The 19,302-nt window shown below is 44.9% G+C and overlaps 1 protein-coding gene across 2 annotated transcripts in view; it reads left to right on the forward strand.

Moving 5' to 3' along the window:
- Positions 1 to 4,283: 4,283 nt before the first annotated feature.
- AHCTF1 (AT-hook containing transcription factor 1) overlaps positions 4,284 to 19,302 on the forward strand; it is a 97,810-nt gene continuing 82,791 nt past the window's right edge. The window contains exon 1 of one of the 2 annotated variants that reach the window (XM_034950220.3): positions 4,284 to 9,449. Coding sequence is in view for 1 of the 2 variants with exons in the window: in XM_024927978.4 (XP_024783746.2) it covers positions 9,792 to 9,889 (98 nt within the window). In the remaining variant the exon portion in view is untranslated. Of the gene's footprint in view, positions 9,450 to 9,571; positions 9,890 to 19,302 lie in introns of those variants that run through there. The other variant, XM_024927978.4, reaches the window with a different exon arrangement.

Raw genomic sequence — 19,302 nt, forward strand, 5'->3', positions numbered from 1 at the left:
GGTAGTTACCTAACTTTAAAATTAGGCCCTTTTAAAATAAGAGAATTCAGGGGCTGGGCGTGGTGGCTCACACCTGTAATCCCAGCACTTTGGGAGGCTGAGGCGGGAGGATCACTTGAGCCTAGGAGTACTAGACCAACCTGGGCAACATGGTGAGACCCTGTCTCTATAATTTTTTTTTTTTTTTAAGAAATCAATTGAATGTGAAATTTTTTTTTTTTTTTTTTTTTTTTTTTTTAAGATGGAGTCTTGCTCTGTCTGTCGCCAAGGCTGGAGCGCAGTGGCGCGATCTCGGCTCACTGCAAGCTCCGCCTCCCGGGTTCACGCCATTCTCCTGCCTCAGCCTCCCGAGTAGCTGGGACTACAGGCGCCCGCCACCACGCCCGGCTAATTTTTTGTATTTTTAACAGAGACGGGGTTTCACCGTGTTAGCCAGGACCGTCTCCATCTCCTGACTTTGTGATCTGCCCGCCTTGGCCTCCCAAAGTGCTGGGATTACAGGCGTGAGCCACTGTGCCCGGCCATAATAATGTTTTCATTGAATGATGTTGTTCTGATTGCTTTGCTGAAGGACACAGTCATTGGTCTTCTTAAGTTGTGCCTTGAATGATGCCTACCCCAAATATTCAATAAATATTTGATGGATGAACAACTGAACAAATAAATGAATGATAAGAAACTGAAACAAAGTAAAACTGTGCTAAAAAAAATACTACCATACAATCATGATTTAGGCTGGGCGTAGTGGCTCACGCCTGTAATCCCAGCACTTTGGGAGGCCAAGGCGGGCAGATCACGAGGTCAGGAGATCGAGACCATGCTGGCTAACACGGTGAAACCCCGTCACTACTAAAAATACAAAAAAAATTAGCTGGGCGTGGTGATGGGCGCCTGTAGTCCCAGCTACTCAGGAGGCTGAAGCAGGAGAATGGCGTGAACCCGGGAGGAGGAGCTTGCAGTGAGCCGAGATCGCGCCACTGCACTCCAGCCTGGGTGACAGAGCGAGACTCTGTCTCAAAAAAAAAAAGAAAACAAAAATAAAATAAAATAAAATAAAATAAAATCACTAAACAAAATAAGACTGAGAATCTATCTAATAAATGTGGCACAAAGCACTTGTTAAAATGGGTGACCTATTCCCTCAATGGAACATCAGACTTGACTGTCCTTATTTCCATCACTTTCTACTACAGAACCAACTTTTCTTTTCTTTTTCTTTTTCTTTTTTTTTTTGAGACAGAGTCGCTGTGTCACCAGGCTGGAGTGCAGAGGCACAATCTCAGCTCATTGCAACCTCCGCCCCCCGGGTTCAAGTGATTCTCCTGCCTCAGCCTCCCGAGTAGCTGGAATTACAGGTGCCCACCACCACGCCCAGCTAATTTTTGTATTTTTAGTAAAGATGGGGTTTCACCATGTTGGCCAGATGGTCTCGATCTCTTGATCTTGTGATCCACCCGCCTCAGCCTCCTGAAGTGCTGGGATTACAGGCGTGAGCCACTGTGCCCAGCTGGAACCAACTTTTCTTAGCTGGGTTTCCTTAGAGGCAGGGAGCTTCAGGCAGGTGACAGATTTGCAGCTCGTGAGCAATACTTGCAATGCCACTGACTGTAAGAAGCTTATAACTCTCTTGTGCCCTCTGGAATCCAACAGAACAACACCAGAAGGCAAGCATGAGTCTTGAGGTAAAGGTTGAAAATAAATAAAAAACGCAATGGTGTCTGAGTACACAGCTTCTAGTCAGCAATTGCAGGACAGTCACACGCTATGCAACTAGGTATTGGTCAACTACTGACTGCAAATGTAACTATGGTCCTCGAAGATTATAAAGGAGCTGAAAAACTCCTATTGCCTGGTGACATAGCCATCACTGACACCCTACTGTAATTACTTGATTTCTTTATAAATGTAGTGTAGCCTACGTGTGCAGCGTTGATAAAGTCTACAGTAGAGAACAGTGAGTGTTCTAGGCCTGTGTAGCCTACGTGTGCAGTATTGATAAAGTCTACAGTAGAGTACAGTGAGTGTTCTAGGCCTGTGTAGCCTAAGTGTACAGTGTGGACAGTCTACAGTAGAGAACAGTGAGTGTTCCAGGCCTGTGTAGCCTAAGCGTACAGTGTTGATAAAGTCTACAGTACAGTACAGTAGCGTCCTAGGCCTTCACATTCACTCCTCACTCACTCACTGAGAGCAGCTTCCTGTCCTGCAAGCTCCATTCATGGTAAGTGCCCTAGACAGGTGGACCATTTGTATCTTTCATACCACATTTTTACTGTATCTTTTCTATGTTTGGATGCACAATTACTCACCATTGTGTTACAATTGCCTACAGTATTTGGTGCAGTAACATGCTGCACAGGTTTGTAGCCTGGGAGCCATAGGCTATCGCATATAGTCTAGGTGTGTAGTACGCTATACTATTCAGGTTTCTGTAGGTACACTCTGATGTTTGTACAACAATGAAATTGTCATTTCTCAAAATGTTTCCCCATCATTAAGTGACATGTAACTGTATTTCAAGAGCTGTCATTAAGGGTGTTCTTTGGGTTTAAGTAACAGAGAAATCAGAATCTGAATAGTTTTAGCCAAAACACACAGATTTGTTGTTGTTGTTGTTGTTGTTGAGACGGAGTCTCGCTCTGTCGCCCAGGCGGGAGTGCGGTGGCGTGATCTCGGCTCACTGCAAGCTCCGTCTCCCGCCATTCTCCTGCCTCAGCCTCCCGAGTAGCTGGGACCACAGGTGCCCGCCTAATTAGGCCGGCTAATTTTTTGTCTTTTTAGTAGAGACGGGGTTTCACCGTGTTAGCCAGGATGGTCTCGATCTCCTGACCTCGTGATCTGCCCGCCTCAGCCTCCCAAAGTGCTGGGATTACAGGCGTGAGCCACCGTGCCCAGCCCACACATAGATTTTTTAAAGTAACTTTTGAAGAAAATAATGTGAAAAAAACGGAGAAGTAGAAAGAGGAAAAATTTTAAGGAACAGATTAATTGTGGTACCTGTTAATGACAAATATTACCAATGTTTGGAGAAAGAAATATAATCTGGCTTTTGTGGGGGGTACCATTCACGCAAACAATTTTTCAAATGCATAAAGACTATGATGACAAAAATATTTTACAATTTAAATGTTTGTTATTACTTTTCTTTTATGACTGTAGGTTTGATTTAATGTTGAAGGGTGGGCCAGGCGTGGTAGCTCATGCCTGTCATCCCAGCACTTTGGGAGGCCAAGGCGGGTGGATCACCTGAGGTCAGGAGTTCAAGACCAACCTGACCAACATGGTGAAACCCCATCTCTACTAAAAATACAAAAAAAAAAAAATTAGCTGGGCATGGTGGTGCATGTCTGTAATCCCAGCTACCCGGGAGGCTGAGTCAGGAGAATCGCTTGAACCCAGGAGGAGGAGGTTGCAGTGAGCCGAGATCACGCTACTGCACACCAGCCTGGGCAACAGGGCCAGAGTCTGTCTCAAAAAAATTTTAAAAATTAAAAAATTTTAAAAATTAAAAATTAAAAATGTTGAAGGGTGGCAGAGGATGCCACCCCAAAATATGCCTTTTGGCATAAGGATTATTTTGAGCTAAAGGCAGTTGAGAAACGGCTGATACAAAAGGGACATGCTGCCTTCCTTGTCCCAGGAGAGAAGAAACATTCTAGTCATCAGAGATGTGGAGTCAAGGCTGAGAAAAATCTGAAAAAAAGTTAATTGTTAAATTAACTTGTATCTTTAGCATCCCAACACATTTCCACAACCGTCACTCTTAGTTCAACCTACTATAGAAGCATTTAGGTTTTGTCATGTCTTTGGGTCTTCATTTTCCTATGGGGGCTCCCATGTACTTGTAAAAATCTGTGTACTTTTCTCTTGTTTTTAGAGATAGGATCTCGCTCTGTTGCCCAAGCTGGAGTGCAGTGGTCCGATCATAGCTCACTGCAACCTCAAACTCCCAGGCTCAGGCTCAAGCAATCCTCCTGCCTCAGCCACCCAAAGTATTGGGATGGCAGGTGTGAGCCACCTTGCCCAGCCCTTTCTCCTGTTATTCTCACTTGTGTCAATTTAATTCTCAAACCCAGCCAGAGAGCCTAAGAGGGTAAAGGTAAAGTTTTGTTGCCCCTACAATTTTTTTTGTTGTTGTTGTTGTTTTGTTTTGAGACAGGGTCTCTTGCTCTGTCACCCAGGCTGGAGTGCAGTGGCACGACCACCGCTCCTGCAATCTTGACCTTCCAGGCTCAAGTGATCCTTCCACCTCAGCCTCCCAAGTGGCTGGGACTACAGGCATGTACCACCATGCCCGGCTAAGTTTTGTATTTTTTGTACAGATGGGTTTTTGCCATGTTGCCCAGGCTGGTCTGGAACTCCTGGGCTCAGGTGATCTGCCTGCCTCATCCTCCCAAAGTGCTGGGATTACAGCTGTGAGCCACTGCACCTGGCCTATTTTTTAAACAAAACAAAAAATCCATCCCAAAAAATTTGTAGCAAATCATTTGACAATTCATTTCACCACCTATAAAATAAGGTGTTTGGCCTAGAATATCTCTAAGGTTCCTTATAATCTAATATGGCATATTTTGCTTTGTTTTTTTTTTTTTTTTTGCATATTTTGCTTTGAATGATGAATTATTATTTGCTCAGTCACTAGACAATGATTTTAGTATTTACACTCTGGCCATTGTGCCATCACTGGACATAGAGTGGGGAACAGGAAAAATATGATTGTTCATTCACCTAGTTTATTGTCAATTGGAGAAATCAAGGGTGGGCACTGCTTGCTATAACCAATCATCTGCACGAAAATGATGAACATGTACCTGTCAGGACAAAGACAATTTTCTCTGTTCGAGACAGATAAGCTCCATTTTTGTTGTTGTTAAAGTAATAAGGCTTTCCCTGTTACTTTGCAAAACAATTGGAGATCTAACTCAGAACGCTTCAATGAAGTCCTGAATTCCCTGAAATCAGATGGCCACTAGTCACTCCCAGGATGCTGGAATGGTATTAAAATATTGCCTCTTGGCCGGGTGCAGTGGCTCATGCTGTAATCCCAGCACTTTGGGAGCCCAAGGCAGGTGGATCACTTGAGGTCGGTAGTTCAAGACCAGCCTGGGCAACATGGTGAAACCCCATCTCTACTAGAAATACAAAAATTAGCCAGGAGTGGTGGCACAGGCCTGTAATCCCAATGGGAGGCTAAAGCAGGAGAATCGCTTGAACCCGGGAGTCGGAGGCTGCAGCGAGCTGAGATCATGCCACTGCACTGCACTCCAGCCTGGGTGATAGCGTGAGACTCCGTCTCAAAAATCAATCAATAAATAAATATTTTAAAAATATTGTCTCTTGAATCAAATATTCCAGATGGAAGCATGAGGATTTGTACCAGTTATTATCCATTTCTAGGCCTTTTACCAACATAACTTAGGACCATATAGGTGAAAACGGAATGAGGTTCTAAGGAAGGCATGTACTTCCCTTTCATCTTTACAACAGTTCTGCAAAGAAAGTGACATAATCTTTTCTTCTTGGCTGAGAAAATAGGCTCAGAGAGTGAAGTAATTTAATAAAAGTCATGTTGCTAGAAAGTAGTGAAACGCGTTAAAACCCAAGTTTGTCTGGCTCCAAATGATTTCATTATTTTCACCACACCATGCTTCTTCCAGTGAGAGAAAGCTTTGAAGCCGTGTTTACCAGAGTCTATTCTGTGAAGCACTAATAAGGCAAGATGTTACACAAGTGCAAATGGATGCCATGGTCAAGCAACTCTGGGGAATGCCAAGCATATTAAAGCCAGTGAAGTCTTACAGAAAATACATTTTTATTTTTATTTAATCAGCTTTTCCCCCAAACTCATTTGATTACCAAATCTAGATTTTTCTTCATTTAACACTTATTAACATCTCTTGAAACCAATTAAAATAATCTGGTATTTGCTTAGTTAAATGACTGAAAGAAAGAAGAAAAAGGATTGAATGAGAGCTTTAAATTGGAAATTCAGTTTGCAAAGCAACTAAAATAAAAAACTAGCAGTTATGGGGGAAGCATTTTAAAAAGATACAGTCTGTGCTCCCAGTGCAGCTGGGAGATGGAGATGGTGGGTGGATGGAGAGAGTCAGAGGCAAAAAGGGAAACAGACATGAAACAATTCAGACAGCATATTTCGCTCAAGTTTTTAGTGATTCACGTGGGCTGAAGCTGAAGAAAAGATTGGGAAGAGGAAAGAGGCTTGAGCTGGCCCCTGAGGGATGTTAAGATTTACTCAGGGAGAGAAGAGGCTGGGAGACACTGAAAGAGAAAACAGGTTTGGAGAGTTAAAAAACAAAACAAAACAAAACAAAGCTCTCAGGAACTATATAGGGAAATAAAATACGACAGGTAGAGTTGGTCTAGATTATGGACAATTACACAGGCCAGGCCAGTGGCTCACGTCTGTAATTCCAGCACTTTGGAAGGCTGAGTCCAGCAGATCACTTGAGCCCACGAGTTTGAGACCAGCCTGGGTAACATGATGAAACCCTGTCTCTACAAAAAATGCAAAAATTAGCTAGGAGTGGTGGTATGCACCTGTAGTCCCAGCTATTTGGGAGGCTGAGGTAGGACTGCTTGAGCCCAGGAGGTCAAGGCTACAGTGACCCGAGATTGTGCCACTGCACTCCAGCCTGGGTAACAGAGCAAGACCCTGTCTCAAAATAAGTAAATAGTAAAAATATAGACAATGATACAGAAATCATTCTGTTGATAATGATGGAAAGGATTAAAATCTGAAAGACTATGTAGACAGTCAATCTGGATAATATGTGCAATTAAAATAGATTTTTGAATTTCACAACTGGAAGGGCTCTTAGAGCAAAGTTAATAAATATCTGTCTAATGAATCAGTCAATCCCTTGCTCTACACATCTGATAACTGAAGCCCAGAGAGGTCACTTGATTTTCCTAATGTCACACAGCTCACTAGCAGCACACCTGAGTTGATAATTCATGTCTTCTGACTATCGAGAGGTACAGTACTCATGAACTGGGCATAAAACAGTGCCAAAGAAAGTGTAGAATATGGAGCATGTGACATAAATCAGCACATCCAACAGAGGGTGGTTTCTGTTTGAAGAGATCTCTTTAAAATAATTAAGACAACGAACCCCAAACCTCCTACTGCAAAAGCAGTACTCTTTTTAACTGTTTCTATCACAACTTGGTCCAATACCTTGTGCAAACAAACATGATATGTATGGAGGTTGCTGTTACTAAAGAAACAAAAATTACAGAAAAAAGAAAATTACATTTCCAAAAGGCAGCATTATCTCTGAAAGAATATGGGCCAGGCATGATATCCATGCCTGTAGTCCCAGCTGCTCGGGAAGCTGAGGTGGGAGGATAGCTTGAGCCTAGAAGTTGGAGGCAGCAGTGGCACTGATGAGGCCATAGTGCCTGCGAATAGCCATGCACTCCAGTCTGAGCAACACAGCAAGACACAGTCTCTACAAAAATAAAAATACGCTGGGCATGGTGGCTCATGTCTGTAATCCCAGCACGTTGAGAGGCTGAGGCAGGAGGATCTCTTGAGCCCAGGAGTAGAGACCAGCTTGGGTAACACAGTGAGACAGTCTCTACAAAAAATAAAAAATAAGGCCGGGCGCGGTGGCTCACGCCTATAATCCCAGCACTTTGGGAGGCTGAGGCAGGTGGATCACGAGGTCAAGAGTTCAAGACCATCCTGGCCAACATGGTGAAACCCTGTCTCTACTAAAAATACAAAAATCAGCTGGGCATGGTGGCGCACACCTGTAGTCCTAGCTACTCTGGAGGCTGAGACAGGAGAACCTCTTGAACCTGGGAGGCGGAGGTTGCAGTGAGCCGAGATTGTGCCACTGCACTCCAGCCTGGTGACAGAGCGAGACTCCGTCTCAAATAAATAAATAAATAAAATAAAAAAATTAATGGGACGTAGTGGCGCATGGTGGTCCATGCCCATAGTCCCAGCTACTTGGAGGGCTGAGGTAGGAGGATCATTTGAGCCCACGAGTTCGAGGCTGCTGTGAGCCTTGATTACACCACTGCACTCCAGCCTGGGCGACAGAGCGAGACACTGTCTCAAAAATAAAAAAAATTAAAAAGCACATATGAAAGGTAACAGAAAAGTAGAAACTTTCCTGATAAAAGAGCATCTTCTTAAAATCCCTACTCTACCTCATGTTATAATCCTTTTACTTACTACTTAGTATTAAGGATACGTTCCCTATCTGTTTGAAACATGTTTGGCGCTGGGATTTGCTTCAAAGGAAGATACTAACAAGAAATAAGAAATTCCACAATGAAAACCCGCGGTGACCAAAAAGATAACAGTGATTTGGGGTAAAATTTTGACTAAAAAGATTAGGCTAGGCTGCGCGAGCATTTTTGGCCATGAAAGCACAGGAGGATGCTAGAAAAAACAGCACGGTGGAAAAAGCGTTTCCCCAGAAGTCTGGGAGCCCACCTTTGGCATGAAAAGCGGGAGCACAGGTAGTGAGCCAAGATCGTGCCACTGCACTCCAGCCTGGGCAACAGAGCAAGACTCCGTCTCCAAAAAAAAGAAAAAGAAAAAAAGAAAAGTGGGAGCACAGAACAGAAAATACAGAATGCAAGCTGCCAATTATGGGAGAAAGATTATCACTCGGCCCCCAGCTGGCAGGGCCACACGATTACGTGACAAGAGAGTCCGCCTGCAATCGCAGCAGGCGGCTGGCAGAGCCCGGCGCGACCCCCAGCGAAGACTACCACTCCCAACTGCGCACGGGGCGCGCCGCCGGGGCCGCCAGGGCGGCTTCACGCGCAAGGCACTGTGGGACTCGTAGTCTTTCTCCCCACCAGCTCCTCGGAGGCGGAGAGACCCGATTTTTTGTAAATGATCCGCCCTTCCAGGCCCTGCTTCTCTTTCCTCCCTTTCCCTCCCACCTCCTTCTTTCACCGAGAGTTTCAAAATTCCCGCGGAGCCGGCGCTAGAGCGCGGAACCATCGCGAGAACTCTGGTCCCTGCAGCCGCGATCAGCCGCCGGTTCTCCCCTCCCTCTCCGCCCTTTCCTCTGCTCCGTCCCTTCCGGGGCGTGTGGAACTCGGTTTTGTCGGTGCAGGGTAATGCGCAGAGCGGGGCCGGCGCTGTCCGAGGCGAGCAGGCAGCGTTGCAAGGGGAAGGACCCAGAAGCGCGGCGGGAGCAGCGACTGCGTTTTAGCCGCTGAGCGGCCTGCAGGCCTACAGCCCGCGAAGGCACTCTCGGGGGCGTGTGGCTCTGAGGGCCGGGGAGGTCGCAGGCGGCGGCCGGAGCGCAGAGGAGCGGCTTCAGCCGGGCGGAGGGGTGTGAGCCCGGCCCGTGGCGGCCACGTCTCCCGGGAGATGCTGTGACGGACCCGCACGGGAGGAGCTCGCGCCTGGCCTGGCGACCCGGTGGACTCGGCCCGCGGCGCTCACCCGCCCTGTTCAGGTAGGGGGAAGGGAGGGAGGGGGTTGGGCCCGCGCGGCGGAGGGCGGGTCGCGCGGCCTGGACCCGCGGCGGCGGCGGCGGCGGCGGCGGGGCTTCTGCCCCGCGAGCGCCGGGCCTAGGCCGGGCGTGCGCGGGGCCAACGGATGGGGCTCCAGGGGGCGAGCGCTGGCGGTGGCGGGTACGGCAGGCTCGCGGGCGCCGGGCTTCGTTACATAATCTCGGACCGGAGGAGCGGTGGCACATGGCGGCGGAGCGGCGCTGGTGGTTCGCGTCCTGCGCCGGCAGTCGGGTCCCTTTACGGACGGCCGGGGCCGCGACCCTTTCCCACTGTTCTCCCACGCGATGGACTCGTTGGCGGGCCTTTCCCCGAGGGAAGTGGCCGGCGTGCTGAGCCTGTCCCGTGTTGGCGTGTGTTCCACATGCGCTTGGGCCTGGCCACAGTGAGTAGTCCTGGCGGGGAAGAAGTTGGACTCGGGGCCCAGCCGTGAGGTTCCAGCTCACCCAATTGGTCAGATCAAGGAGATTTAAAATAAAAGCACATCTTGGGGTGCTTTGCCTTCCTTTTTCCCACCTGGGAAACTGAGGACGGTTTCTTTTGCCACTGGTTGACTGTTTTGGTTTGGATGTTTTGTTTTGAGAGATGGGGAAATTTTGTTCTCAAAGCTTACGAGGTTCATACTATCTGTGTGCAAAGTTTTATGAGATGAGCGTTATTTTTATTTCCAAATCGTCAGTTGTAGAAATTTTTGGAAGAACTGGGTTCTTCATAGAACAAAACGTAAATCCTTTGGGGAAATCCTAAACGATATTTATTCTCAGAATATCCTAAAGAACCTGTAGATTTTAAGAACTGTCTTTGGCTGGGCGCAGTGGCTCCTGTCTGTAATCCCAGCACTTTGAGAGGCTGAGGCGGGAGGATCGCTTGAGCCCAGGAGTTTGAGACCAGCCTGAGCAACATGGCGAGACCCCCCTTTTTTTTTAAAACTGTTTTTTTGTGAGCTTTCACTGATAGAGTCTCTTAGGAGAGAAGAAATTAGAGTGGTTTACTTATTTCGGAGGATTTGACCTGGGATGACAAGCCCAGTTAAGGTTAATACTTGAAGGGATGTTTTAAGTGTGCCAAGCGCTATGGGAAGTCTACGTTGTCTCTGTACTGTGATTTTTGGATCCTGATCCTTCAGTAACATACTACCAAGCTGTCACGAGTTTGCAAACAACAATAATTATCTTAAAAAAAATTTTAAAACATCATGTCAACCGGGAATTGGTGGCGCCTCTAGTCGCGCGCCCACTTGGGAGGCTGAGGCGCGGGGAACGTTTGAGCTTCAGCCTCAAACTGAGAGTTCGAGGGTTGCAGTGAGCTAGGATCGCGCCGCTGCACTCCAGCCTGTGTGACAGAGCGAGACCCTGTTGCTAAAATAAAATAAAAAAGATCGTTATACATCAGTTTTGAGACTTTTTTTTTCTTTTTATGCTTCTCCTTTTTCATAGGTACAGATACATTTTTTTTTTTTTTTGAGACGGGGTCTTGCTCTGTTGCCCAGGCTGGAGTGCAATGGCACAATCTTGGCTCACTGCAACCTCCGTCTCCCAGGTTCAAGCGATTCTCCTGCCTCAGCCTCCTGAGTAGCTGGGATTACAGGCGCACGCCACCACACCCGGCTAATTTTTGTATTTTTAGTAGAGACGGGGTTTCACCATATTGGCCAGGCTGGTCTTGAACTTCTGACCTCGTGATCCGCCCGCCTTGGCCTCCCAGAGTGCTGGGATTACAGGCGTGAGCCACCGCGCCCGGCTGGTACAGATATATTTTAAGAGGAAGCAAAACGTTGTGTCTTTCACGCCTACCTTTAATATTTTCAGGGACTTTTCTTTCTTCCCAGAATGAAGTGTAACTTCCCTCGGTTAGCTCAAGGGTCTCTACAATAAGTATATGCTACTATCTATACTCATATGTTAACAAATTTTATGCTTTTGCTATTCCAGAATCGTCATCATCCTGGACTCATTCTGTGGAAGAGATGTTTACACTCTGATGTTTCTTTGCTCATGTCCTTCATCCTGGAGTGCCATCTTTCCTTTTTTAAATTCTCAAATTTCAGGTCCTCCTTCTAAATCCAATGTTTTCACTGTATTATTTTTATTTTTTTGAGACGGAGTCTCACTTTGTAGCCCAAGCTAGAGTGCAGTGGCGTGATCTTGGCTCACTGCAACCTTCGCCTCCAGGGCTCAAGCAATTCTTGTGCCTCAGCCTCCCGAGTAGCTGGGACTACAGGAACGCGCCGCCACACTCGGCTAATTTTTTGTATTTTAGTAGAGACAGGGTTTCACCATGTTGCCCAGGGTGATCTCGAACTCCTGAGCTCAGACGATCTGCCCACCTCGGCCAACCAAAGTGCTGGGATTACAGGCGTGAACCACTGCACCCAGCCCACTGTACTCTTTTATTTCCCCTTATCCCACTTTTTTACTGGGATCTCACGGCATATGTACCTCTATTGTAGTAGCATTTATTCTTTGTGTCTGATACTCTGATAATTGACTATGTATCTCCTTTTCTAGATTGTAAACTCCTTAAAGTCAGGAAGAAGGTTATCTTCTTGACCTTGCATTCCTTTACTAACACGGTGTTTTAAAAGTAGTTTGTGATTTTAAAATGTTTGAATTAAGTTGGAAAGAAATTTCTGAAAGGCTTGAAGTTTCTGGGTCCACTGGTAGTTTACATTTAAATGATAATTCGTCTTTTTATTAGTCAAAAAGAAAAAAAGTACCATTGCATACAAAGTGGTTTATAGAAATGTTTGCTTGGTACATGTTGCAATATAATTGTTGAACTAGATTAGAGTTCCATTTTCTGTGGTGGAATTCAGTTACTGCAGGAATTTGTGTATTTCACACAGAAAACTGATTTATAGTATTCTGTTTTAGTATCTGGCCTAGTAATTTTAAGAATTTTGTTTTGCTTAATACTGAACCAGTGTATACTTAAAAATAATTGGGCCCAATCTTGAGTTTTAAAAAATTGATTTTATTGTTTAACATGCCTGTTTCTTGTCTCTGCTAGTATCCTAATAATATCCTGCTATACAGTATCCTGTTATCCTAATTTATTACATTTAGGACCTGTTAGTCCAAAGGCGCTGTGACCTTGTCGGATGCCCAGGAATAAGATTTGGTGATTTTTGCCTTTTAGGAATTCATAGTGTAGTGGAGAAGACAGGCAAGCAGAAGTAATTTTTTTTTTTTTTTTTTTTTTTTTTTTTTTTTTGAGACGGAGTCTCGCTCTGTCGCCCAGGCTACAGTGCAGTGGCGCGATGTCGGCTCACTGCCAGGTCCGCCTCCCGGGTTCATGCCATTCTCCTGCCTCAGCCTCCCCAGTAGCTGGGACTACAGGTGCCCACCACCATGCCCGGCTAATTTTTTTTGTATTTTTAGAAGAGATGGAGTTTCACCGTGTTAGCCAGGATGGTCTCGATCTCCTGACCTCGTGATCCACCTGCCTTGGGATTACAGGTGTGAGCCACCGCACCCGGCCGAACAGTATTTAATTAAATTAATTAATTAATTAATTTTTTGGTGGCGGAGTCTTGCTCTGTCGCCAGGCTGGAGTGCAGTGGCGCGATCTTGGCTTATTGCAACCTCTGCCTCCCAGGTTCAAGCGATTCTCCTGCCTCAGCCTCCCAAGTAGCTGGGACTACAGCGCGCTACCGCGCCCAGCTAATTTTTGTATTTTTAGTAAAGACGGGGTTTCACCATATTGGCCAGGATGGTCTGGGTCTCTTGACCTTGTGATCCGCCAGCCTCGGCCTCCCAGAGTACTGGGATTACAGGCTTGAGCTACCGCGCCCGGCCATGAACAGTATCTTTATTCAAAGCCGGTAGAACGTTCCTGCTCTGCCTATCTAGCCTTTGGAAAGGAATTGAAACTTAGTACATTACTTTTTATAGGTTGCCAGTGCTGGCATGTCATAAAAGGCTGGGATTCTATTTAATTTTGTACAGTACTGAACGTAGATGTTTCATGTGTGTTTGTGTTTTCATATACCTTTATATGAGATATTCTTTCTAATAATATAGTTTTTCTTTTTGAGACAGGCTGTGTTGCTGAGGCTGGAGTGTAGTGGCACCATCTCAGCTCACAGCTACCTCCACCTCCCGGGTTCAAGCGATTCCCATGCCTCAGCTTCCCAAGTAGTCGGGATTACAAGCGTATGCAACCATGGCTGGCTGCTAAATTTCTTATTTTTAGTAGAGACGGGGTTTCACCATGTTGGCCAGACTGGTCTCTAACAAACTCCTGACCTCAGCCATTCTCCCGCCTTGGCCTCCCAAAGTGCTGAGATGACAGGTGTGAGCCACAGTGCCTGGCCTATTTCTTTCTTTTTTTTTTTTTTTTTTGAGACAGAGTCTCGCTCTGTCACCCAGGCTGGAGTGCAGTGGCACGATCTCGGCTCACTGCAAGCTCCGCCTTCCGGGTTCACGCCATTCTCCCTCCTCAGCCTCCCGAGTACCTGGGACTACAGGTTCCCGTCACCACTTCCTGCTAATTTTGTTTCTGTATTTTTAGTAGAGACGGGATTTCACCTTGTTAGCCAGGATGGTCTTGATCTCCTGACCTCGTGATCCGCCCGCCTCAGCCTCCCAAAGTGCTGGGATTACAGGCGTGTGCCACCGCGGCCCGGCCATACACTTTTGTTTGTTTTGAGACTTGTTTGTTTTGAAACGGGGTTTCGCTCTTGTTGCCCAGGCTGGAGCAATGGTGCAGTCTCGGCTGACTGCAATCTCCGCCTCCCGGGTTCAAGTGATTCTCCTGCCTCAGCCTCCCAAAGTAGCTGGGATTTTAGGCATGCGCCACCACACCTGGTTAGTTTTCTGTATTTAGTAGAGACGGGATTTCACCCTGTTAGTGAGGCTGGTCTTGAACTCCTGACCTCAGGTGATCCACCCACCTCAGCTTTCTGAAGTGCTGGGATGACAGGTGTGAGCCACCGCGTCTGGCCCCTATTTCTAATAATAGAGTGTTTCGATGTTCTCTGTAGTGTGCTTAAATTGGAAAAGTCTTAAAACCAATTTTGCCCTATAGATTCAAAGGCTGTTAAATTTGAAAAACTTTATTAAACATTTTTTTGAACTCCTTTGTGCTGGGCACCATGATGAAGTCTGGAGAAATAAGTACTCCTCTTTTCTAGAAGCTTGGATATGAAAGGGAGGAAGACAGAATATAGTAAAGCACAATGTTACATGTATTATTAAGTGCTAGAACCTGGATTCAAAGTTTGAATTAGAAATACGTTAGCCTGTGTTGCTATAAAGGAATATGTGAAACTGGATAATTTATGAAGAAAAGAGGTTTATTTTGCCTCATGGTTCTGCAGGCTGTGCAGGCATGACACCAGCAGCTGCCTACCTTCTGGTGAGGGTCTCAGGAAGCTTCCAATCATGTCAGAAGGCAAAGGGAGAGCAGGATACTCACATGATGAGAGTGGGGAGTGAGGAGGTACCAGGCCTCTTTTTTTTTTTTTTTTTTTTTTAAAGACAGGGTCTCACTGTCGCCTAGGCTAGAATTCATTGGTGCAGTTATGGCTCACTGCAACCTTGACCTCCCAGGCTCAAGCAATCCCAGTAGCTGGGACTACAGGCATGCGCCACCACACCTGGCTAATTATTTTTTGTAGAGATGAGATTTCGCCATGTGGCCCAGGCTAGTGTCGAATTCCTGGGCTCAGTCAGTCTGCCTGCCTCAGCCTCCCAAAGTGCTGGGAGCCACCATGCCTGGCTTTAAACAGCCAGATCTCATGTGAATTCATTACTGTGGAGAGGACACCAACCCATTCATGAGGGGTCCTCTCCCATGACCCAGACACCTCCTACCAGGCCCCACCTCCAACACTGGGGATCACATTTCAGTATGAGATTGGGAGGGGACAGTTATACAAACCACATTAGGTTTATTTTTTATATTTTTAGAAACAGGATCTTGCCCAGGCTGGAGTGCAGTGCCCTGATCATAGCTTACCGCAACCTACAACTCCTGGTTTTAAGAGATCCTTCCGCCTGAGCTTCCCAGAGTGCTGGGTATACAGGCATAAGCCATCATGTCTGGCCACAGTTTAAATACTGTGGCTTTATTCTCTTAGAGCTAGTACTTCTATATCATCTTTGTTTTGCATTCAAACAACATAACAAAACTCACCCAGCCTAAGAAATAGAACATTTACTATATTTCATTTTCCAAAAAATGCTTATTGTGTGTTATCCTTTGGACTTTGGATTTTGTGAAAATCTTTCCAAAATTGTATTGAGATGATTTTGATTGAAGTATAGGGATCATGGAACTTTTTTGCTCATTATCCATTAGCACTCTTCTGAATACACTTTGTAAAAAGCTACTGCATGGAATTCTGAAGGTTTTGGTTCTGGTTGACTTACTTTGGTTTTAAGTTTAGTAGGAAAAATGTGTTAACTTCAGTTCATCATTAAACTAGTTTTATCAAGCTATATAAAAGGCTGTCAGAGGGGAAAACAACATAGTAACAATGTGATTCTGGCCTTTTCCATCTGTTTCTCTAAAAATTTTTTTGGTACTAAGCTACTTAGGAGATGAATAGGGTCAATTTGTGTATATAAGAGCAACTAAGGCTTGAGTATAGGACCCTCATGAAGGTTTTGTATTGGAGGCTAATGGTCATAGCTTCCTATTGATGCACACACCCTTTATATTAGGTTAGACTTTTGGATCTGTTTTGGATAATAAAAAGCAAACTTCTACTTTTGATGACTTGGAAATCTCAAACATAACTTTTTAGGTTTTGTGACTTAATGGTGACATATGTGATTAAGTTTTTGAGGCAGTCTATCAAGTTTTTGTCTAGGAGATAGCATTTATAGCCTGAACAGAAAATGATAACTCATATATTTTAATTTTTTGAGTGAATCTTTGAAATGTTTTTTTCACATAAATTTTTTTGGGGGAGGGGACTAAGATGTGGAGAGAATAAGAATGACAAGAAAGAACGTTAGGTTGATTTTTGCCTTGTTCCCATCCTAAGGCTACATAAATATGTACTGTATTTTTAAAGTTGCATTTTTATTTTATATATATGTTTTAAAATTCTTTAATTATTGATTTTATAAGAAATCCAAGCCATACTGAAATGAGCAAATCACAAATTTGCATCACACAAAAATAAACGGCACTAATGTTTTGTGAATATTTCAGACATCTCTGTTTAAAGATAAACAGATGGAAGAATTCATAGAGACTATTGTATGAAATGCTAATTTTTAGAAATAGTTAATTTCATAAGAAAACTGAAAGGAATTGTTAAATTTATAATAGTTCTTTTAATGTAAATATTTCTTTATAAATTTTTTAAAGTTAAACACATCTGTTAGAAGTGGCTGTTATCCTGTTATTTTACCACAGGTTTCAGTTTGATAGTATTGATTCTCTTCTATGAGAATGGCTTGGGCTGGGTGTTGGAACTGAATGTAGTCCTTTCTGTACTCAACAGATAGGAGGGGGAGTGCTGAGAAACGGTAATGACTTGTACCTCGGATCTCTCTTTTGCCAGATTTATATTCTACGCCTTTGGGCCTTCACCTTTCTCCCAAAACAGCAGCACAGTTCCCTGAAACATGGCCCTCTGCTCAGGTCCTGTGGCATAGTATGTAGTTAGGGACTTCCAGACCTGGAGTTTTCCTGGGGTTATCTATTTCCCCCTTCATTTCACTTCACCCCACACACACTGAAGGATGTTAGAATTCTCTGGATTTTGTGAACTCACCTTCTTTCTTCTGTACCTGCTCCTGTGTGCTACGCGCGCGCACACACACACACACACACGCACACATTTCATTTGCTAGATACTAGGGGAGGAATGTAAAGCAATGTGTCACTTCCACCACTTCACTCTAGCCGTGTGTAATGTCTTTGCTGCAGATGAGTAGCACATTATACCAGAAATGTTGATTGAAGAGTCCACATGTCCGCTCTGAATTGAAATATCCAGATAGCTTTTTACCATCTGCTGAACTTAGTGATTCTGTGTCTAGATTATTTTATCTGTTTTGTTGACCTGTTTGTCCATTACTAGCCTATATCACATTGTTTCAGTTATTATAATTATTTTATGTATTTATTTATGTATTTATTTATTTTTGGGACAGAGTCTTGCTGTCACCTAGGCTAGAGTGCAGTGGCACAATTTTGGCCCACTGCAACCCTTGACTCCTAGGTTCAAGCAGTTCTCATGCCTCAGCCTCCTGAGTAGCTGGGATTACAGACGCATGTCACCATGCCCAGCTAATTTTTGTATTTTTAGTAAAGATGGGGTTTCATCATGTTAGTCAGGCTGGTCTCAAACTCCTGACCTCAGGTGATCTGCCCACCTCGGCCTCCCAAAGTGCTGGGATTCCAGGCATGGGCCACCGTGCCCAGCCTATCTTTTTTTTTTTTGGTACTATTTGATTGAATAACTTCTTCTTCATTCTCCTTTGGTTGTATTTAGTATTTGGCTATTAAGAATACTATTGATAGGCTATTAAGAATACTATTGATACTTTTTTTTTTTTTTTTTGAGACAGAGTCTCGCTCTGTCACCCAGGCTAGAGTGCAGTGGCGCAATCTCGGCTCACTGCAAACTCCGCCTCCTGGGTTCATGCCATTCTCCTGCCTCAGCCTCCCGAGTGGCTGGAACTACAGGCGCCTGCCACCATGCCCGGCTATTTTTTTTGTATTTTTAGTAGAGACAGGACTTCACCGTGTTGTCCAGGATGGTCTCGATCTCCTGACCTCGTGATCCGCCCTCCTTGGCCTCCCAAAGTGCTGGGATTACAGGCGTGAGCCACTGTGCCCAGCCTATTGATACTATTGATAGGTGTCTCACACCTGTAATCCCAGCACTTTGGGAGGCCGAGGCAGGAGGATTGCTGGAACCCAGGAGTTCAAGACCATCATGGGCAACATAGTGAGACCTCATTTCTACTAAAAAAAAAAAATTAGCCAGGCATGGTGGCACGAGACGAGAGATTGCTAGAACCCAGGAGATTGAGGCTGCATTGAGCTCTGATAATGCCACTGCACTCCAGCCTGGGTGACAGAGTGAGACCCTGTCAAAAAAAAAAAACAAAAAACCCAAAAAACCACAACAGAATACTGTTGATATACAGTGTGCCTTCTTGCACGTGTCTTTTGCCTTTTATTTGAGACAGAGTCTTGCTCTGTCACCCGCGCTGGAGTGCAGTGGTGCAATCTCTGCTTACTGCAGCCTCCGCCTCCTGGGTTCAAGCAATTCTCCTTTCTCAGCCTCCTGAGTAGCTGGGACTACAGGCACATACTGCCATGCCCCACTGATTTTTGTATTTTTAGTAGAGATGGGGTTTCACCATACTGGTTGGGCTGATCTTGAATTCCTGACCTCAGGTGATCCACCTGCCTAGGCCTCCCAAAGTGCTGGGATTACAGGCGTGAGCCACTGTGCCCAGCCCTGTATATGTTTTCAACATGGATATGTAACAAAGTCTAAAATATACCAATGTATCTTTATTCTCTCAGGCAGTAAGAAGACTCTGTATGGTTTATTTAAACTCCACACAGCCATTATTATTGTTGTGTAGTCAGTGTTTAGATTTTTTTCTGTGTATGTACCAGTACTTTGACATCATCATTCTTGCTGCCTCTCAGACCTTCTATCTGATCTCTATTCTACCTGAAGCCTTCTTGAATCCTTTAAGATTTCCTTTAAGCAAACTTTTTTGTCTAAAAACATATTTCGTATTTGTTAAGGATCCTTTCAGTAATATATAATTATGTTGGCAGTTACTTTTGGTTAGACTTCTGAAGATATTCCAG

Source organism: Pan paniscus, chromosome 1, assembly GCF_029289425.2.
Source record: "Pan paniscus chromosome 1, NHGRI_mPanPan1-v2.0_pri, whole genome shotgun sequence".
Taxonomy (NCBI): Eukaryota; Metazoa; Chordata; class Mammalia; order Primates; family Hominidae; genus Pan; species Pan paniscus.